General features: G+C 41.4%; 1 protein-coding gene across 1 annotated transcript in view; it reads right to left on the bottom strand.

The window, feature by feature from the left end:
* Nucleotides 1–498: 498 nt before the first annotated feature.
* The window catches only part of GTF2B (general transcription factor IIB), a 41,547-nt gene continuing 20,811 nt past the window's right edge, over nucleotides 499–21,234 (bottom strand). The window contains exons 3-7 of the mRNA XM_066264955.1: nucleotides 10,326–10,459; nucleotides 7,760–7,906; nucleotides 7,502–7,631; nucleotides 5,473–5,754; nucleotides 499–920 (exon numbers count right to left, since the gene is read on the bottom strand). Of these exons, the coding sequence (XP_066121052.1) occupies nucleotides 787–920; nucleotides 5,473–5,754; nucleotides 7,502–7,631; nucleotides 7,760–7,906; nucleotides 10,326–10,459 (827 nt within the window). The 3' untranslated portion in view covers nucleotides 499–786. The remainder of the gene's footprint in view (nucleotides 921–5,472; nucleotides 5,755–7,501; nucleotides 7,632–7,759; nucleotides 7,907–10,325; nucleotides 10,460–21,234) is intronic.

Here is a 21,234-nt window from a genome sequence, read left to right as displayed (position 1 = left end):
ATAAAATCAATTTAAATAAAACTAAAAAAAAATTTCCTAGACATTCTCAGGCCCATTTAAAAATATTCTTTACCCTTTGAGTATCCCAATTAGTAAAAGTTACAAAATTATAGACACACAGATTCTATAAAATCAAATGTTAAGATCTGAAAACTGAAATAACCTTATTTACCAGCATCATCACCTCTGCTCAAGCTCACTGAGGAAAAACAAACATCTCTAACCTCTCACGCCGCTGCCTTTCAATGTCCAGTTCATCAGTTCTTGCCTTTTAATATGTATATAAATAAATCACACACACCCTTTTAAACTGCAGACTAAATATGTTCTTGATGTCAACAGCCTTTGCAATTTAGTAACTTTATTGAAAAAAAACAAACACATGTGAAAAACAAAACAAGGACCTCTAACAGCTTTATTAGCTGCAATAATATGCATTATTTGTAATTATATATTATAAATTATAAAGTACATATAACATGTAATTATAACAAAAAGTTTAGTTTTGAAAAACATTTTATTCAAGAATTACATAATTTCAAATATCTTCCAAAATACGGTTTCCTAGATTGCTACAAAAGAAAACAAATTCAATAAGAAATTTAAATCATTAAATATGTTTTACTAGTATATACATACATAATGCCAAGCGATGAACATTTAGCCCTGGAATGCGTACCATGTCTTTTGTTTTTCCTTATTAAAGGCTCAATGCAGCACTTTACACAGGCTATGTACAACAGGCAAGTTCAGTGATCACGAGCACTTGACATTAGCTGCCTCAGTTTATAACTGGGGTAGTTTGTCAACAGGGGTGTCAAATTTGAAGTCTGTAGGAAACAGATCTGGGGCCCGAGGATAGATCAGTCTGTAGGACTGTCTGATTGTAACATCAGCAACACCAGCAATATCTCCAATTTCTGAAAGACAAAAATCAAAATATTGAAAGTGTAACTTCTATCCTACCTGCTTCCTACTACCTGAATTTCAATTTGTGAGATATGGTTGTATAAAATGCCAAAGTAAAAAAACCAAAAATACCAATTTTTAGAAAATGATAATGGAATTACATACTAAAAGTCAAAAGCAGGGCTAAAACTAAGAACAAAAACAATAATAGTATTTATTACCTCAAAGCATTATCATAACAGTATTAAAAGTTTTACTATATGGAAAACACCTGAACAGTGCTCAGGGCATAGCATGAGTGATAGAGTGGTAACTGTTATACTGATCATTTTATATATATATATATATTTATTTATTTATTTATTACAGAGACAGAGAGAGAGTCAGAGAGAGGGGGGATAGATAGGGACAGACAGACAGGAATGGAGAGAGATGAGAAGCATCAATCATCAGTTTTTCATTGTGACACCTTAGTTGTTCATTGATTGCTTTCTCATATGTGCCTTGACTGGGAGCTACAGCAGACCTAGTGACCCCTTGATCGAGCCAGCGACCTTGGGTCCAAGCTGGTGAGCCTTGCTCAAACCAGATGAGCCCGCACTCAAGCTGGCGACCTCGGAGTCTCGAACCTGGGTCCTCTGCATCCCAGTCCAACGCTCTATCCATTGCGCCACTGCCTGGTCAGGCTGACCCATCATATCTTAACTGATATCTTTTTCTTTACAATATATCCTTTGGGAATCATAAAAGGAATCCATGAATACTTTCTTGTGCAGTAATTAACTTTCTTATGTTTAAAAGTTCCCCTGCAACATCTCCTAGCTAACTTCTGTTAAGAGGCTAAAACCAAAAATAGGATCATAAATATTGTTCTACAGCTTCTTTTACGTACTTGGTACATCCTGATATAATAATATACATCAAATAGCTGTATATTATAGTAAAATGTAGATGTTTTTCCTTTTGTTTTTTTTTTTGAGAGAGAGACAGGTAGGCAGGGAGAGATGAGAAACATCATCAACTCATACCAGCCGAGCCAGTGACCCCTTCCTTGCTCAAGCTGGTGAGCCAGCGCTCAAACCAGATGAACCCATGCTCAAGCCGGCAACCTTGGGTTCCGAACCTGGTACCTTAGCATCCCAGGCTGACCCTGTATCCTCTGCACCACCACCAGTCAGATTGGATCCTTTCACTATTATAAACACATAGTTAAACATATATATTTAGAGCTCTATGAAGATTGTTCATATGAGACTTTCTACAGTCTATTATAAAATCGTAGGAGTAACCCTTTAAAGTCATCACTTTTTTTTCTTCTTTTTATTAAAAGAAGCTCTAAAGGGCCCTGGCCGGTTGGCTCAGCGGTAGAGCGTCGGCCTGGCGTGCGGGGGACCCGGGTTCGATTCCCAGCCAGGGCACACAGGAGAAGCGCCCATTTGCTTCTCCACCCCCCCTCCTTCCTGTCTGTCTCTCTCTTCCCCTCCCGCAGCCAAGGCTCCATTGGAGCAAAGATGGCCCGGGCGCTGGGGATGGCTCCTTGGCCTCTGCCCCAGGCACTAGAGTGGCTCTGGTTGCGGCAGAGCGACGCCCCGGAGGGGCAGAGCATCGCCCCCTGGTGGGCGTACCAGGTGGATCCCGGTCGGGCGCATGTGGGAGTCTGTCTGTCTCTCCCCGTTTCCAGCTTCAGAAAAATACAAAAGTAAAAAAAAAAGAAGCTCTAAAGGACTACCACCACAGAATTATTTGGTTAGTTATAAATATATACTTAATTAAAATGGATTTTTAAAACATGCTATATAATAGAATTCTTTTTACCACCTTTTCACAGTCAGTTCAAATATTGAGGTTTTAAAGATTTCCAGCGTGGCAGCCTGCCATCGGTGTGCAATTAACTGATTTTAAATATCCTTATCATGTATTACATCATTCTAGACATAGGTACTGATGCATGTCAACTACAAATAGCAAATGGCTGCCGGGCAGGGAAGAAACAGGCCTTCAATTTCAATGAAACCCTTCATATAAAACACATGCAAGCCTGACCAGGAGGTGGCACAGTGGGGAAAGCCTCAACCTGGGATACTGAGGGATGCTGACGACCGAGGTTTGAAACCCCAAGGTCACTAGTTTGAGCCTGGGCTCACTAGCTTGAATACGAGATCATTCACATGATCCCACACTCTGGCTTGAGCCCAAAGGTCACTGGCTTGGCCGAAGCGCCCCCCTCAGTCAAGGCATGTATGAAAAGCAATCAATGAACAACTCAGGTGCTGCAACTACGAGTTGATACTTCTCCTCTCCCTTCCTTCCTGTCTTTTTTTTTTTCTGAAGCTGGAAACAGGGAGAGACAGTCAGACAGACTCCCGCATGCGCCCGACCGGGATCCACCCGGCACACCCACCAGGGGCGACGCTCTGCCCATCCTGGGCGTCGCCATATTGCGACCAGAGCCACTCTAGCGCCTGAGGCAGAGGCCACAGAGCCATCCCCAGCGCCCGGGCCATCCTTTGCTCCAATGGAGCCTTGGCTGCGGGAGGGGAAGAGAGAGACAGAGAGGAAGGTGCGGCGGAGGGGTGGAGAAGCAAATGGGCGCTTCTCCTGAGTGCCCTGGCCGGGAATCGAACCCGGGTCCTCTGTACGCTAGGCCGACGCTCTACTGCTGAGCCAACCGGCCAGGGCCTCCTTCCTGTCTTTCTATGTCTTTGTCCAGTATTCCCTCTCTCTCTCTCTCTTTTTTTTTCCTTTGGTGCTGAAACATGAGAACAAACCCTCTCTCTTAAAGAAAAAAAAAAAGGCAAAAGAAAGTGCCAAGACCAACATTTTTGTGCTGTTGATTAGATAAACTTTATGACTAGCAATCAAAGTAAGGACCACCTGTGCCTCACTTCAGCTTATAAATTCTATCAGAAGACTCAAAAAATTTCCTTCTGGAATATGAGTGCAGGCCAAAGGCAATCAATAATGGCATATTTAAATAACAGTTGGCTGTTGCTTTCTAACCATTCGTCTATATAATTTATTTCATTGGTGATACAGAAGCATGGCCTAAGCCAAGGTGAAAGGCTGTTCTGAACAGGATATTTATAAAGTTACTGCAGCAAGCAATTTCACTACCACACTTTTAAATTCAGAATTAACAACTCTTTTTCTTTATAAATAATTTTGAGGGTCACAGAATTAATGAATTCATGCTTGTAACGAAATTCACTTTAGGCCTGACCTGTGGTGGCACAGTGGATAAAGCGTTTACCTGGAACACTGAGGTCACCGGTTCAAAACCCTGGGCTTGGCTGGTCAAGGCACATATGGGAGTTGATGCTTCCTGCTCCTCCCTCCTTTCTCTCTCTCTCTCTCTCTCTCTCTCATTCTAACTCTCTTCTCTAAAATGAATAAATAAATAAAAAAAATCACTTTAATACTTCTGTTTGATAACAATAAATTAAAAAATGTCTTTAGAAAGTGGGAACTTCTTATGCCAGCCTTTTCTTTAAGAAACTGGAGACAGCCTGACCAGGCCATGGCACAGTGGATAGTATTGGACTGGGACTAAGAGGACCCAGGTTCGAAACTCTGAGGGTCGCTGGCTTGAGCCCAAAGGTCACTGGCTTGAAGCCCAAGGTCGCTAGCTTGAGCAAGGGGTCACTTGCTCTGCTGTAGTCCCCCCCCCCCCGGTCAAGGCACATATGAGAAAGCAATGAACAACTAAGGAGCTGTAACAAAGAATTGATGCTTCTCATCTCTCTCCCTTCCTGTCTGTCTGTCCCTCTCTGACTCTCCATCTAAAAAAGAAACTGTAGACAAGGAGGAAAACCGGCTTCACAGAATGTTCCAGCTCAATGGCCAGGCAGTGGGAAACAAAGCACGGCCTCCTCAAGATTTAAAAAGGTAAGTTTTTGCCTGACCAGGAGGTGACGCAGTGGATAGAGCATCAAACTGGGACACAAAGGACCCAGGTCCAAAGCCCCGAGGTTGCAGGCTTGAGCACGAGCTTATCAGCTTGAGTGTGAGGCCACTAGTTTGAACATAGGATCATAGACACGACCCCATGGTCGCTGGCTTAAGCCCAAGGTCACTGGCTTGAGCAAGGGGTCACTTGCTCTCCTGTAGCCCCCTGGTCAAGGCACATCTGAGAAAGCAATCAATGAACAACTAAGGTGCTGCAATGAAAAACTGATGATTCTCATCTCTCTCCCTTCCTGTTTGTCTCTATCTGACCCTCTCTCTGTCTCTCTCTCTCTCTCTGTCACACACACAAAAAGGTAAGTTTTATTCAATAAGAGGAGGAAAAATGTACTCATAATAACCAGGAAAATAGAAAAATCTCTAAAAATGAAAATATACAAATTAAAATAATTCAAATGGAACAAATGGTAACTGTACAAAGGGTTATACCTCTAAACATTTATATTTAGAACACCTAAAAGGGAAATACTATATTTCTTAAGTTCTGATTCTAAGGAACCATTTCTTAAATGTGGGTTCTGGACACTTAACAGCTTCACACTTAAAATGCAAATAGAGCCACACACTTCAGCCGCCCAGGGTCGGCATTCCTCCCCCTACCTTTCTGGGTCCTCTTCTCAGCGGAAGCCTGGGAGGCCATGTATATGGCGGCCGCCGCCACAGATATGGGGCTTCTTCCAGGAACCAGGTCCAGCTCCACAGCCTTGCGGGCTATGTGTGTGGCAGCCATCTGCACTTGTTTAGGAAGGCAAAGGTTCGAACAAAACCTGGACATGAAGTCCCCAGTTGTAATCAAATCCACACTGGTTTCTAAAGCTTTCAAAATAAGTTTAAAACAGCGGCCAATTTCTTTCTTTGAAATTCGTGACACAGCACATATTTCTAAAAGAAAAAAAATGTAAGTAAATCCACATAAGCCATATAGTTCATTTTAAAATCTATCATTTCTGATTACAAAATATATTCTAATAGCAAAAAATTTAACCATGCCTTTCAGAGGAATCCCAAAAGAGCTCATTTAAAATGTCTTCTAATTTACATGTTTATCAACCTAAAGAATTTTTTCGTTAAATGTAGATCTTAATATTTCAAAATATTATCTCTGAAGTTTCAATTTATACAAATAAGTTTGTTCAATCAAATACTTCTTTGATATTTATAGATTAATTCACTATAAGAAATATATCAAGGAGATGAAGAAAATACTCAAGCTAAATTAAGAATGCTTCTCAAGGTGTACAATGTCACATGGACATTCTATTCTTGTGATTACAGGCTAACGAGATGACATTCTTGATCCTGTTAATCTGAAAATTTAACTACCATATACTTTCAAAATATGTATTAACAAAAGCCTGACTTTTACTTCTAATAAAAAAGATGATAAAGGCCATTGCCTCTTCATATTGCCATAAGAAAATGTAAAAATTAAACATTCACACTTAAAGGTTAATTACAGTCTTAAGCCAAAAGAACTTTGGCTGGTAAGGTCAGTACAAGTATCACAGCAATACCGAATAGGCGGTCATTGTATTCATGGATCAACTGTAAACTGAATAAAAAATACTAGTTCTCTCAAAGCCTCCAACTTAAGTGTGAAAAGTGCAAATTATATAACTCAAGAGAAAAAATTTCACTGATGCTTTCTAATGGCTGACTCCCTCACCTGTAGAGACCTGGCTATAAGCAGAAACTGTTTTCCATGCATCAAATTTACAGACTGGCCTGACCAGGCAGTGGCGCAGTGGATAGAGCGTCGGACTGGGATGGGGAGGACCCAGGTTCGAGACCCTGAGGTTGCCAGCTTGAGCACGGGCTCATCTGGTTTGAGCAAGGCTCACCAGCTAGAGCCCAAGGTCACTGGCTCGATCAAGGGGTCACTCGGTCTGCTGCAGCTCCCAGTCAAGGCACATATGAGAAAGCAATCAATGAACAACTAAGGAACTGCAACAAAGAATTGATGCTTCTCATCTCTCTCCCTTCCTGTCTGTCTGTCCCTATCTGTCCTTCTCTCTGACTCTCCCTGCCACAAAAAAAATAAAATAAAAATATAAAAAAAAATTTACAGACTGACTACAAAGTCTTACTCTGGCTTATAATAACAGGCCTCAAAATTCACAAAATACTATTAGTTCAAAGACCTTCCTACCAATTAACGCAGGGCTTACATGGACTAAAGTGACTTTACATGGGAAAACAGCCGATAGAGAACAAAGAACCCAGAATAAATTTTTGTCAAGGAACAAAATAAGTAGGCATTTGGAAATTATACCTAGGTTGGTCTGACCTGTGGTGGCGCAGTGGATAAAGCGTCAACCTGGAAACGCTGAGGTTGCCGGTTCAAAACCCTGGGCTTGCCTGGTCAAGGCACAAATGGGAGTTGATGCTTCCTGCTCCTCCCCCCTTCTCTCTCTCTCTCTCTCTCTCTTTCTCTGTCTCCTCTCTATAATGAATAAATAAAATCTTAAAAAAAATTTTTTTTAAAAAGAAAAAGAAATTATACCTAGGCGAATTACTGTATGTGACCATAAAGGCATGACACAGCTACTCAGTGTCAAAGCTGCATGACTTGAGTCTGTTACCTGAATGTGACAGAGATAACATTTCTATCTATGCAACTAAAGCTTACCTTTAAATGTCCTAGGAACCCCTTCTTGTCTACAGGCAATATAGAGACAAGCAGAAGCTATGGCATCATTAGCTCTTCCCTTCAGGCTCTTCTGTTCATACACTTGCTTGAATAAATTATTTGTTCGATCCTTCAAAGCAGAGAAACTAAGTTTAATTAACTCTAGGCCATTTAATTAGTTGCAATATCAAAATTTCATGTGTTCATTAAATGATGCTAAGTCAATGACAGAATGGCTTAAAGGAGACGGGAACTTACAACTATATTTCTAGGGAGGTTGATTCTGTCTGCCATGGTAGTAATTTCCTTGAACGCATTCATCATTGCCCGATCAGAGCTACTCATTGTTCTCCGATTTTGGTACTTAGAATTGCCAAATTCATCAAAACTTGCAGCTCCTGTGCCCTATAAAACAAAGTATTGTAACTTTATATAAGAAATTTTAAAGACTGAAAAGAATAATTTCTAAGAAAACATAACTTATATAATCTGACTCCATATGCTCAAGAAATCTACCCTGTTCCTCAATAGAAAAGGTACCAGGTTAAAGTGGTTGTAGGTTGTTTTCTATCACATACTTTGAAGGTAAGAATATCTATTATTTGAGAATCTAATAACAAATTATCATATCAACAGACCTAAGAAGAAAATTCAAATGGTCCTCTCCAATGGAGCTATAAAAAGGCAAGTAAACAAAACTCAAAATCCATTTTTTGAAAAAATCTGGTAAAACACTAGAAATGAATACTTTCACAAATGAGCCTTTTTATTTTATTTTATTTTATTTTTAGCTTTTTCCTATTAGAAACTCACTCTCCCGGGCCTACAGCTAACAAAATGATGAAGAGAGAAATATTTGCAGCGTAAGAGTCAGAAGACAAAGACATATCCCACCACTACCACTTTGTGGCACTGTACTAGAAAAGCTAGCCAATATAATGTAACTATAATTATATAACAATTAGAGGTATATAAATTATATTAGTATAACTCTGTTAAAGTTAGCCAAGAGAAAAATGAGAAGTACAAACCTAAGAAGGAAATAATAAACTATTCACAGATAGTATCTTTGTCTACCTAGAATACTCAAGAAAATCACTTAAACCTGACCAGGAGGTGGAGCAGTGGATAGAGCGTTGGTCTGGGATGTGGAGGACCCAGGTTCGAGACCCTGAGGTCACCAGCTTGAGCGTGGGTTCATCTGGTTTGAGCAAGTTTCACCAATTTGAGCCCAAGGTTGCTGGCTCGAGCAAGGGGTTACTGGGTCTGCTGTAGCCCCTGGGTCAAGGCATATATGAGAGATCAATCAATGAACAACTAAGGAGCCTCTACGAAGAATTGATGTTTCTCATCTCTCTCCCTTCTTGTCTGTCCCTCTCTCTGACTCTCTCTGTCTCTGCCACAAAAAAAGAAAAATCACTTAAAAACTGCTATGACTAAGAATTCATTAGTGTCAAGACCAAAATTGACAGAGATCAATAATCTTTCTTTGTGTGTGTGTGTGTGTGTGTGAGAGAGAGAGACACACACACACACAGAGGGACAGATAAGGACAGACAGAAAAGGAAAGGAGAGAGATGAAAAGCATCAGTTCTTCGTTGCGGTACCTTGGTTGCTCATTGACTGCTTTCTCATTAATGCCTTGACTGGGGGCGGCTACAGCAAAGCGAGTGACCCCTTATTCAAGCCAGCGACCTTTGAGCTCAAGCCAGCAACCACGGGGTCATGTCTATGATCCCACGTTAAGCCAGTGACCCTGCATTTAAGCTGGTGAGCCTGCACTAAAGCCAGATGAGCCCACGCTCAAACCAGCGACCTCAGGGTTTCGAACCTGGGTCCTCTGCATCCCAGAGTGACATGCTATCCACTGCACCACTGCCTGTTCAGGTATCAGTAATCTTATATGTATAATTAACCAGTTAGAAGACAATAAAAGGAAAACATTCCAATTTCCACATCAACAAAAAGATATCTAGGAATCAACTGAAGAAATGTACTAGACCTTCATGGAAAAACTTTAAAATATCCAAAGGACACTTATGACCTGGGGAAATGAAAAGGCATACTAGTTTTTTAGATAGGAAGATTTATCATGAAGTTGCTTTTTCCTAAGTCAATTTGTAATTATAAAGCTAACCAAAATCTCAGTGAAAATAGTAAGTTTTTTGTTTTTTTTCACTAAACAAAGTGGTCCTTTACATGGAAATGACTAGTGAATAAAATACAGAAAAATAAGAGCAGAGTGAAGGACTAATGCCACCAGATAGTAAAACAGTGTGGTACAGCATCTGACTAATTAGACTAGGATAGAGAATGGGTAGAAAGTCCAGGAATTTTCCCAACTACATTAAAAAATTTAGTATCATTGATCCTTGAGTAACACGGGTTTGAACTGTGTTATACGTGAATTTTTTTCAATATATACATACAGTACTGTACATATATCTTCTTTATGATTCTTTTTCTTACTTTACTGTAAGAATATAGTATATAATACATATAACATATAAGAAAAAGAGAAGAGATTGCTTACGTTCTAGGAACATATCAATATAAACTCATGGAGGTCATACTATATATGCATTCAGTGTAATTTTGGGCCAAAATGTGCTTCAGGAAAACAAGGAACTGAGATATCAAGACTAGTTCTGATCTGCTGGCTTCCCCTTTAAGAGGGAAACAATGCATAAGGCAACTATCACTCACAATGGTATTATTGTCAAACCTTACTCTCAGGTCAAGACTCCTCACTGGGGCAGTGACTGATACTTTTGCAAAGTTCCCAAACTCCCAGGTCTTTGGTCAGGCCTCACTTGATATTTACCTTGCCAATCATGGTAGACAAATCTCCGTCACTCAGAAGAGGATTCTGAGAATCACCAACTCTAGACGGATCTTTTGTTGCTTTATCATTGCTGAAAGTTCTCCATTCAGATCCCACATCAATAACCCGGTCACCTAAAAATATAAACACAAATCTAAATAGTCTTGTCAAGACAGCATTTACTTAACACTGTCTAAAACACCCAACTCGACCCTTTTATTCCAAGGAAATCTCAAGATGGACATCTAGGTTCCAGCTTAAGTATCATGTCTCACACAATTGTCCTAAAGCATTCCTTTAATTATTGTGCCAGTCCAATATTAACCCTCTAAAACATTATGCTATGATTAGTCATATTCTAACTCTTGGAAGAAAAAAAGAATTAAAGACAAATAAAATAAGCCTATTCGTATGTGATGCAAAGATGAGTTAATATAATAATTCTGAACAAAAGTTTGTACAAAATGTGCAACAGGCAATAAAAAAAACAGTAAACACTATTCACAAGTATATCGATGCAGACAGGTTAATATAAAAAACACTAAGCTTTGCCTGACTGGTGGAGATGCAGTGGATAGAGCATCGACCTGTGATGCTGAGGACTTGGGTTCGAAACCCCAAAGTCGCTGGCTTGAGCCTAAAGGTCGCTGGCTTAAGCCTAAGATCACTGGCTCAGCTAGAGTCCCCTGGTCAAGGCACAAGAAGCAATAAATGAAAAACTAAAGTGCACAACTACCAGTTGATGCTCCTCATCTCGCTCCCTCTTCTCCCTGCCCCCAAGAAAACTAAGTTTTCATGGGAAATACTTTGTAAAGAATCCTATGCTTATATTTTGGTAAATATTTAATGAAAAAATATTTTGTGGCCAAATAATTTATAAAGAATCAACTTTAGTCCTAGATCAGTGAGAAGAAAGCCAAGTAGGCAAATTTTTCTTTTTAAGCAATCAGTGACTATGTCATGCCAAGAAACCAGACATGAATGGATGTGATTCATTTCTGCTTTGGGGGAAATGCTCAATACACAGGAGACAAAAATTAACACTGAACACTTGCATATGCTAGTCATTGTGCCCTTTATAAATGCTCTCTTTTAAAGGCAGGTGTCACTTTTATTGCCACTTTAGAAATAAGCTTAATTCGCCTAAGTCACAGCTAGAACTGAAATATGTGTCAGACTGCAGTCTGTTCTATACACAGCATTTGTTAAACATGAGCTCTCCCACCAGTGTGTGATAAAGAAGAAAGCAGGAACCAGACTATCTTCTTCAGGGCCTAAACAACCCACAGAAAGGAGGCGGGCACGGCAGCAATCACTTACCCTCAGCAATGAAAAGAGAAGTACTGGTACCGACAGTAAATTAATAAAACGCTTGAGTGTGGACTCTACCACTTGCTGCTTAACCTTGGACAAATTATTCTTTCTGTGCCTTCGCTTTCTCAGCTTTAAATTTCCCCAATAACTTCACATTTTAAAGATTACAAAGATTAAACAGTAAGCTAATATAGTAGAAATAGTGCATGTCAAGTTCTTTAAAAGCAGTTTGACTGAGTGTTTGATATTAGTCACTTTCTGCTATAAACATGAAAATAAGCCTGACCAGGCGGTGGCACAGTGGGTAAAGCGTCAGACTGGGATGCGGAAGACCCCGAGGTTGCCAGCTTGAGCGCGGGCTCATCTGGTTTGAGCAAAAGCTCACCAGCTTGAGCCCAAGGTCGCTGGCTCAAGCAAGGGGTTACTCGGTCTGCTGAAGGCTCACGGTCAAGACACATATGAGAAAGCAATCAATGAACAACTAAGGTGTTGCAACACGCAACGAAAACTAATGATTGATGCTTCTCATCTCTTCGTTCCTGTCTGTCTGTCCCTGTCTATCTCTCTCCCTGTCTCTGTAAAAGAAAAGAAAAGAAAAAAAAAAAAAGAACAACAACAACAAAAAAACATGAAAATAAGACGGCAGATGTTCTAACATTCCCGGCCTTTGGTGAGGGAAATGAGAGGCACCGCTTGTGAAACACTAATCGCTATTACACTTTAAGAGTGGCAGAGTGCTCTGCTGCAGGCAGTTGCAAGGATAGCAAAAGAGGTGAGGAAAGAACAGAAGGAACTCAATGTAGACTGCTAAACTGCTGACCTATTTTTATATGGTATATTAAAGAGTATAGGGGTCATAATCTAATCTTAGTGTTAGAAAGCCGGTAAATGTAAACAGAGTAATTCCTGGTGGTTTTGGAAAATTTGTTTTTCTTTGAACACTCAAATCACTTGGTAGTACCCAGATATCACTTGGACTATTAGGTGTCCATGTCACAAGGGAGATGACCTAACAAGGAAGCTTCTCAAGACTGGAGATTGAGCAGGTGGCCCAAAATGCAGAGCGAAAGGTTACATGGATGGGACTGTTATGATGGATTTATCTGCTTTCTTCTCATAATAACAAACACTACTAAACCTGGAAAGCAATTCTAATTATATAAATTAAGATTTTAAAAATTTACCTGAAAATAATGTAAAATCTGTAATTGTGCACTGAAGCCTTACTACATTAAACAAAGTTCATATCTCCGTTTTATTTATTTTTTGTGAGAGAGAGACAGACTGAGAGACGGGGAGATACAGACAGGAAGGGAGAGAGATGAGAAGTATTCACATGTAGTTGTGGCACTTTAGTTGTTCATTGATTGCTTTTTAATATGTGCCTTGACGTGGGGCTTTAGCCAAGCCAGTGACCTTGGGATCAAGCCAGCGACCTTTGGGCTCAAGCTAGCGCAGGGGTCTCAAACTCGCGGCCCGCTGAACAATTTTGTGCGGCCTGCAGACTAATCCACGAAGTTCAAAATATTTTGGATAAAATTAAGTAAGCCTAGGGGCCTACTTGTATTTTTCATTTCTCTAGCATCCTAGCTAGATATTAGCTTAGTTAACAGCAGTTGTGATGCGAACTACAGTTTCTGGTCGTTTTGTGACACTGAGTAAGTAAACTGCATGTACGATTGTGCTTGTTGTACTGATTTTTTTTTGTTTTCAACTGCAGTGAGGAAAGTGTTGCGTAACAGTTGCCTTTTGTAGACCTAGTGCGGCCTAAGGGCTGTGATCTTGCTCTGCAGCCCACATGCTGAGTTGAGTTTGAGACCTCTGAGCTAGCGTCTATGGGGTCATGTCTATGATCCCATGCGCAAGCCAGTGACTCTGCATTCAAGCCAGCCACCTTGGGGTTTTGAACCTGGGACCTAAGCATCTCAGGTCAATGCTCTATCCACTGTACCACCACCTGGTTAGGTTATATCTCCGTTTTATAAAAGAATAAATAAACTAAAAAATATATATATATGTATAAGCAAAACAAAACAACCTGTAGTTCCAATACCCAGAGACAGCCACTATAAATAATATTTTATATATATTCTTTCTGCCTTTTGGGGTCAAGTGTATAAGTACCGTATTTCCCCATGTATAAGGCGCACCATTTCCCAAAAATATTTGGGTTCTAAACACTGGGTGCATCTTATACAGTGGTTTTAGATTTTTTTTTTTTTCATTTTTCTGAAGCTGGAAACAGGGAGAGACAGTCAGATAGACTCCCGCATGCACCCGACCTGCGCCCGACCGGGATCCACCCGGCACGCCCACCATGGGGCTACGCTCTGCCCACCAGGGGGCGATGCTCTGCCCATCCTGGGTGTCGCCATGTTGCGACCAGAGCCACTCTAGCGCCTGAGGCAGAGGCCACAGAGCCATCCCCAGCGCCCGGGCCATCTTTGCTCCAATGGAGCCTTGGCTGCGGGAGGGGAAGAGAGAGACAGAGAGGAAAGCGCGGTGGAGGGGTGGAGAAGCAAATGGGCGCTTCTCCTGTGTGCCCTGGCCGGGAATCGAACCCGGGTCCTCCAGACGCTAGGCTGACGCTCTACCGCTGAGCCAACCAGCCAGGGCTGGTTTTAGATTTTTAAACCTGCATTTCCCACTTTTTTGTGCTTGTTTTTGCAGTCGGTGATTTTTTTATTTGCATTTCCAGATTCTTCATGTTTGTTGTCTTTGACCTCATTGTATCTGGGTGAAAAGATCCTGGGGTAATATCAAGATTGAGAACATTTGTCAAGTCATTTAAGAAGTGGGGCATTTCAAATCTCATAAATGGGACTGAGGACGAGGCATAATATGAAGATCATGGTACGTCATCAGACACAGATGAGGACAAGCTAATGGGTGGGAGTTTTGACAGTGATGAGGAGTTGTGTGAATTTTATGATGAATAAAACTTGAGTTCAGTAACTTTATATAATACATTTCTTTCAAATTTTGGGCCCCAAAATTAAGGTGCATCTTATACATGGGAAATATGGTATTTTTTCCTAAAATTAAAATTAAATCACATTGTTCCTGTTCCATGACAAGATCTTTTTCACTAAATTTCTTTTTTTTTATTTTTTTTATTTTTATTTTATTTATTCATTTTAGAGAGGAGAGAGAAAGGAAGAGAGACAGAGAGAGACAGAGAGAGAAGGTGGGGAGGAGCTGGAAGCATCAACTCCCATATGTGCCTTGACCAGGCAAGCCCAGGGTTTCAAACCGGCGACCTCAGCATTTCCAGGTCGACGCTTTATCCACTGCGCCACCACAGGTCAGGCATTTTTCACTAAATTTCTATCGTAAATACCAAAGCAAGATTTTGAGATAAAGTCTGGCCTCTTTAATAGCATCTAGAGATTAAAGTGATACTACACTGTCTCCACACACTTTTCAAAGGAGGAAAAGTAAATCTAACTTTTTCATAGCGAAATAAAAGCAAACATACACAAAACAAAAAACTGTGACCTTCAAGTCTAGAATTACTTGCTAAATTATAAGTTCAAAAAATTGTCAAATGTCATCAACTTGTAATATTTTAATTAACACAATGTTTTAAGAGAACAATGCAAATGAAAACACAGGTATCTATGCTCACATCTTTTAATTCTCTAGAAATCTAAAAATAAAGTATTATTTAGCCAAGATACCTCATATTTCGTAGCATTCTCCTTTTGGCTCCAAAGCAACTGCCTATGAGTTTCTGTTACTGCTTACTTCATACTGCCTAAAGACAAACTGGATTGGGGGTGGGGAAATCTGGCCTAGGACAGGATAAAGAGAAAACTCAAACCTGAGTCATGATGTAATTTTTCCACATATGTGGAAATGATCTACATGACTCATTCAACAATCTCTGGTTTGTGCCAAGAGCTACTGCCTCTTTTTGTATTTTACTGCTCAAAACAGTACTTATAAGAAATTTCCAAAATAACTCAAATAACAATCATGAAACTACAAGTAGACCATCAGATTAAGTGCATGAGCAGTAAGAAAGAGGGCAGACCATTCAGGAAAAAATGTCAGAACACATAAAAGATTTTCATTAAAAGAAAAAAAACCCTAAGTGAGGTAGCATTTTAAAAGTTGCTCTGGGCCCTAGCCGGTTGGCTCAGTGGTAGAGCGTCGGCCTGGCGTGCAGAAATCCCAGGTTCGATTCCTGGCCAGGGCACATAGGAGAAGCGCCCATCTGCTTCTCCACCCCGCCCCCTCTCCTTCCTCTCTGTCTCTCTCTTCCCCTCCCGCAGCCGAGGCTCCATTGGAGCAAAGATGGCCCGGGCGCTGGGGATGGCTCCTTGGCCTCTGCCCCGGGCGCTAGAGTGGCTCTGGTCGCAGCAGAGCAACGCCCCGGAGGGGCAGAGCATCGCCCCCTGGTGGGCAGAGCGTCGCCCCTGGTGGGCGTGCCGGGTGGAACCCGGTCGGGCGCATGCGGGAGTCTGTCTGACTGTTTCTCCCGGCTTCCGGCTTCAGAAAACTACAGAAAAAAAAAAAAGAAAAAAAAAAAGTTGCTCTGGAAGGAAACTGCAATACAGAATCTTTTCAAGGGATACATGAACAAGGCAGCCATGTTTGGGTATATTCATCTTTTGACAAGGAAGAAGCCTGCCAGTTAGCACGTGTACACACATACCCACAACCTCACACATCCTTTGATGTTCTAGAAACAGAAACACATGTAGATTTGAGGGCAGACACAAAGGAGTTTCACTTTAACATGAACCCGACGTCACTTCCAAATGTTCAATAATATGCATGTACTGACTTGATAATTCAAAAAATAAATACTTTAAGATCCAGTTAACTGGCTAAAGCTTGAAGTCTTTAAATAGGGCATTTTGTGGTCAATCACTAAAAACTGGGGAGCATTAGAAGGAAGAACTACAGCTTTCAGTCCATACTTGAAAAGACGGGGTGTGTAATGCTGGGGAGCAAAGATGGTGACCAAGAAGGAGACAGTGACCTAGGTTTCCTTCTTCTCTAAGTCTTACTCTACATAGGATGGGTTCCACCTACCCAGAGCACAGATTTCAGTACTAGCTAGCAATCCTATATTTGGGTTAGTCTCCTTGTGTTTCTCTGGTGTTCTCCCCCAGCTTTGAGTAGTACTATTGTTGTAAAGTACCAAAAAGCTGAAAAATTAATATTGATATTCTAGGAGGAAAGGTCAGGCTTTCCTGTCCCGTCTTTCCTTTGGGGAGGGGAGGAGAAGAATGTAGAAGTTTCTGGCTTGCAAGAACAATGGGTCATTTAGTTTTAAATTTAAAATAAAGGTTAACCAAGAAACTTCTTCTCTTTCAAAGGGAGACAGAATTTACATATCACCTTGCATTGATTGTAGTTCCTCCCCCTTCCTGGAATCTAGAGGGTAAAACACCTCTAGACAAAGGAGGGAAGATGAACCCTAAAAGATTTGTAAACATCTTTGATTTTGTTACCTTGAAAGTCTTAATGTTTCTGTGTATCCCCTAAACAAATGTTGTAAGCTTGTGCCATGATGTCATGCTTCCCATCCAACCTGTGTGATCAAGGGTATATAACCAGCCCGAGATGTATTTGGGACACACAATTTGGGTCTGCAAAAGCCCCATGTCAGCCAAATGCAGCCGGCATATTTAATAAATATCCTTTAATAAAACTCTTCAAAATTCATCTGGACTTGGTGTCTCTACGTGAACCCGCAGAAGTGGGGTACAGTACTTTACAACATTATTTGAATACCCTACATTTTGTGCAAAGGAGAAATGCCATTTTCCGTTGCGGTCCAATACTCACGTCCTTTCCAGGGTCAACAGAAAAGACAGTGGAGGTCTGATCTTCTAGAGCAGCAAGTCCCACTCTGGACCTGCCCACCAGGCCACAATAGGAGTTCGTCAACTTCTACCGGTACTTTTCTTAACCACTCAGAGTTTTGTAAAATTAACATCTGACAGAAAGCTTGTACGGGAGGACTTATAATAGCTAAAATAACACTACTGTAGGCCCTGGCCGGTTGGCTCAATGGTAGAGTGTTGGCCTGGCGTGCGGAAGTCCCGGGTTCGATTCCCGGCCAGGACACACAGGAGAGGCGCCCATCTGCTTCTCTACCTCTCCCCCTCTCCTTCCTCTCTGTCTCTCTCTTCCCCTCCCGCAGCCTAGGCTCCATTGGAGCAAAAGATGGCCCGGGTGCTGGGGATGGCTCCTTGGCCTCTGCCCCAGGCGCTGGAGTGGCTCTGGTCGCGACAGAGCGACACCCCGGAGGGGCAGAGCATCGCCCCCTGGTGGGCGTGCCGGGTGGATCCCGGTTGGGCGCATGCAGGAGTCTGTCTGACTGCCTCCCCGTTTCCAGCTTCAGAAAAATATAAAAACAAACAAACAAACAAAAAAACTACTGTAATGTACAATAGGCCTACTCCTCCCCTATCTATAGCATAGATCTCTAACACTGACCAAGTTACCCAACCAGAAAAGCAAACAGTCATTATGGATATTTATGTACTGCACATGTACAGTTTTCAATCACTGTATCAGAGTGGCAGGTGTAAAGAGTATTAACTAAGATACTTTATCAGATTCTAAAGAGAAAAAGTTTCATCTCTTTCTTTCTTTTGCTTTCTTTATTTTTTAGTGAGAGGAGGGGAGGCAGACAGACTCCTGCATGTGCCCTGACTGAGGTCCACCCAGCAAGCTCACTAGGGGCGATGCTCTGCCCATCTGGGGCATTGCTGTCGCAACTGGAGCCTTTTAGCAACTGAGGTGGAAGCCATGGAGCCATCCTCAGTGCCCGGGGCCAACTTGCTCTAATCGAGCTTTGGCTGCAGGAGGGGAGGAGAAGAGAGAAATAGAGAAATATAGAGAGAGAAGTGAGAGGGGGAGGGGTGGAGAAGCAGCTGGTCGCTTCTCCTGTGTGCCCGGGTGGGGAATCAGACGCAGGACATTCACAGGCCTGGCCGATGCTCTACCACTGAGCCAACCAGTATTCTCTTTCTTTTCTAAGAAATTGAGAATAAATGCCAAAGTCATTCACACCAGTTTAAAATGGTTCAACTACTTTGGCACTTTATGATTTGGCAATTCCATTGAGGTATTTACTCACAAAAGTCTCATACAAAAATGTGAACAGCAGCATTATTCGTATTAGCTGAAAACTGAAAAACAACCCAAATGTCCACCAACAATAAAGTGTATAGAATGGGCCCTTGCTGGTTGGCTCAGTGGTAGAGCGTCGGTCCAGAGTATGGATGTCCCGAGTTTGATTTCTTGCCAGGGCACACAGAAATGCCCATCTGCTTCTCCACCCCACCCACCCCTCACACTTCTCTCTCTCTCCTCCTCCTCCCCTCTTGCAGCCATGGCTCCATTAGAGAGAGTTGGCCCTAGGCACTGAGGATGGCTCCATGGCCTCTGCCTCAGGTACTTAAAAAAAACACAAAAAGACTCCAGTTGCAACACAGCAAGGACCCCTCTCCTCTTACAAAAAAAAAGTATAGAATGGAATACTCCTCAATCAATAAACTACTGATACATTTCAAAAATACTACTTTTAAACCCCCAAAAAGTCAGTACCAAAAAAGAACATCCTCTATGATTCCATTTACAGGAAGTTCAAACACAGGCAAAAATCACCTGAGGACAGGAATCAGTACAGTGGTTGCTGTTGGGTGGGGATGGGGAGTGGAGGTGACCGGCTAGAAAGAGGCTTAAGAAAACTTCCGAGGGAAGGGAAATGGTCTAAATACCTTGTGTGTTATATCAGTATCTGCCTGCAATGTCAAAATTCAAATGGTAAATCTGAGATTCGACTATTTTATTGTATGCAATTATAACTCAATAAATTTTTTTTTTTTTTTTTTAGAGAGGAGAGGGAGAGAGAGAGAGGAGAGACAGAGAGAGAGAAGGGGGGGAGGAGCTGGAAGCATCAACTCCCATATGTGCCTTGACCAGGCAAGCCCAGGGTTTCGAACCGGCGACCTCAGCATTTCCAGGTCGACGCTTTATTCCACTGCGCCACCACAGGTCAGGCTAACTCAATAAATTAAAAATTAAAATCATTACCACCAAAGTTCTGTTGAGTCTGAATTAAGCTTTACCAAATCTACACATTATCTGGGCAATAACATAACAATTTTTATCAATATTCTTGGACAAGGAAATAGATTCTTTCTCAAGGTCTTCTTTCAGATTATATGTATTTCACATTTAAGACTAGACCTAATTTTTCTTCTGTTAAAAATCTCATTGTCTAAGTAGTAATTGCTATAATAATATTTTATATGCTTAGACCCAACCACTCTTCCAATTGCACAAGTGGGAATCAGATTAATAACAGCACTTCAGTGCTTCCGATGGAAAGTAGATGGGTCATAGTAAATGAGATCTCATCTCATGGTTAGATTATGAAAACTGAAGTGGTGTATAGTATATTCTCAAACTATAAGTAAATGTTACACTAGATGAAAAATACAGAGAAGTGAGACAGACAGCAAAACTCAGGCTTATAGATTAGAAATGATTCAGAGTATTTATCTTAATGAAGGCTCTAACTGCCTCCTATTTATCTGATTTTCCCTTTTGAGAAAAATTCAGACTTGACTTCCATCCAGGGTTATGGTCTTGCCCCATCCATCCACAATGGTCCATCACTTAGCAAGACAAATGCTGACACTAAGACTTCCTAGGAATGACACTTCTTAGCACTGTGGGACCACATTATCCAACCAAAAGGTTGGTCATCAATGCATTCTTTGGATTGATTTATCACCAAAGGGGGAAGCGTGGACAAAAAGGGGCCACATACTGAACCTGACAAGTTCAAGTGAGGCCTACATGGTAGGTTTACCTTAACTGAGCCCATCTATTGTCTTTTGCATCTGTACCTATCATAACGTACCTGAATATCATCTTTTCCAGAACCCTCATGACACACTAGAGCAGAGACCATAAACCTCCTCATTGTTATTATCATGTTAATTGTAACCTTTAACTATATCTGCCTTAATGGGATGTCTATTCTATTTTTTATCTAATCCCAGAGATTTCCCTGTCTTGCCTTCTCCCACTTCCCTAATCTATCACCAATGGATTTCCTGTAATTCCTTATGTCTTCCCCTTTGATTCTGATGTATTAAATACGTGGTGCAACTGCCACTGTCGGGAGCATTTTCTTAATCCATTGAGATTCTACTTCCTGGCAATTGTCTTCAGTTTGGCTCAAATAAACTCCTAAAAATTGTTTTTAAAAATAAATGACTATTGGCCCTGGCTGGTTGGCTCAGTGGTAGAGCATCGGCCTGGCGTGCCTCCTTCCTCTCTGTCTCTCTCTTCCCCTCCCGCAGACAAGGCTCCATTGGAGCAAAGTTGGCCTGAGCGCTGAGGATGGCTCTGTGACCTCTGCCTCAGGTGCTAGAATGGCTCTAGCTGCAACAGAGCAAGGCCCCAGATGGGCAGAGCATCACCCCCTGGTGGGCGTGCCAGGCGGATCCCGGGCAGGCGCATGTGGGAGTCTGTCTGACTGCCTCCCTGTTTCCAACTTCAGAAAAATACAAAAAAAAAAAGTATTAATTTTTAAAATTTGATCAACATATAGAAT

The sequence above is a fragment of the Saccopteryx bilineata genome, chromosome 3 (assembly GCF_036850765.1).
Source record: "Saccopteryx bilineata isolate mSacBil1 chromosome 3, mSacBil1_pri_phased_curated, whole genome shotgun sequence".
NCBI classification, from domain to species: Eukaryota; Metazoa; Chordata; class Mammalia; order Chiroptera; family Emballonuridae; genus Saccopteryx; species Saccopteryx bilineata.
This window is presented reverse-complemented; position numbering and strand designations above follow the sequence as displayed.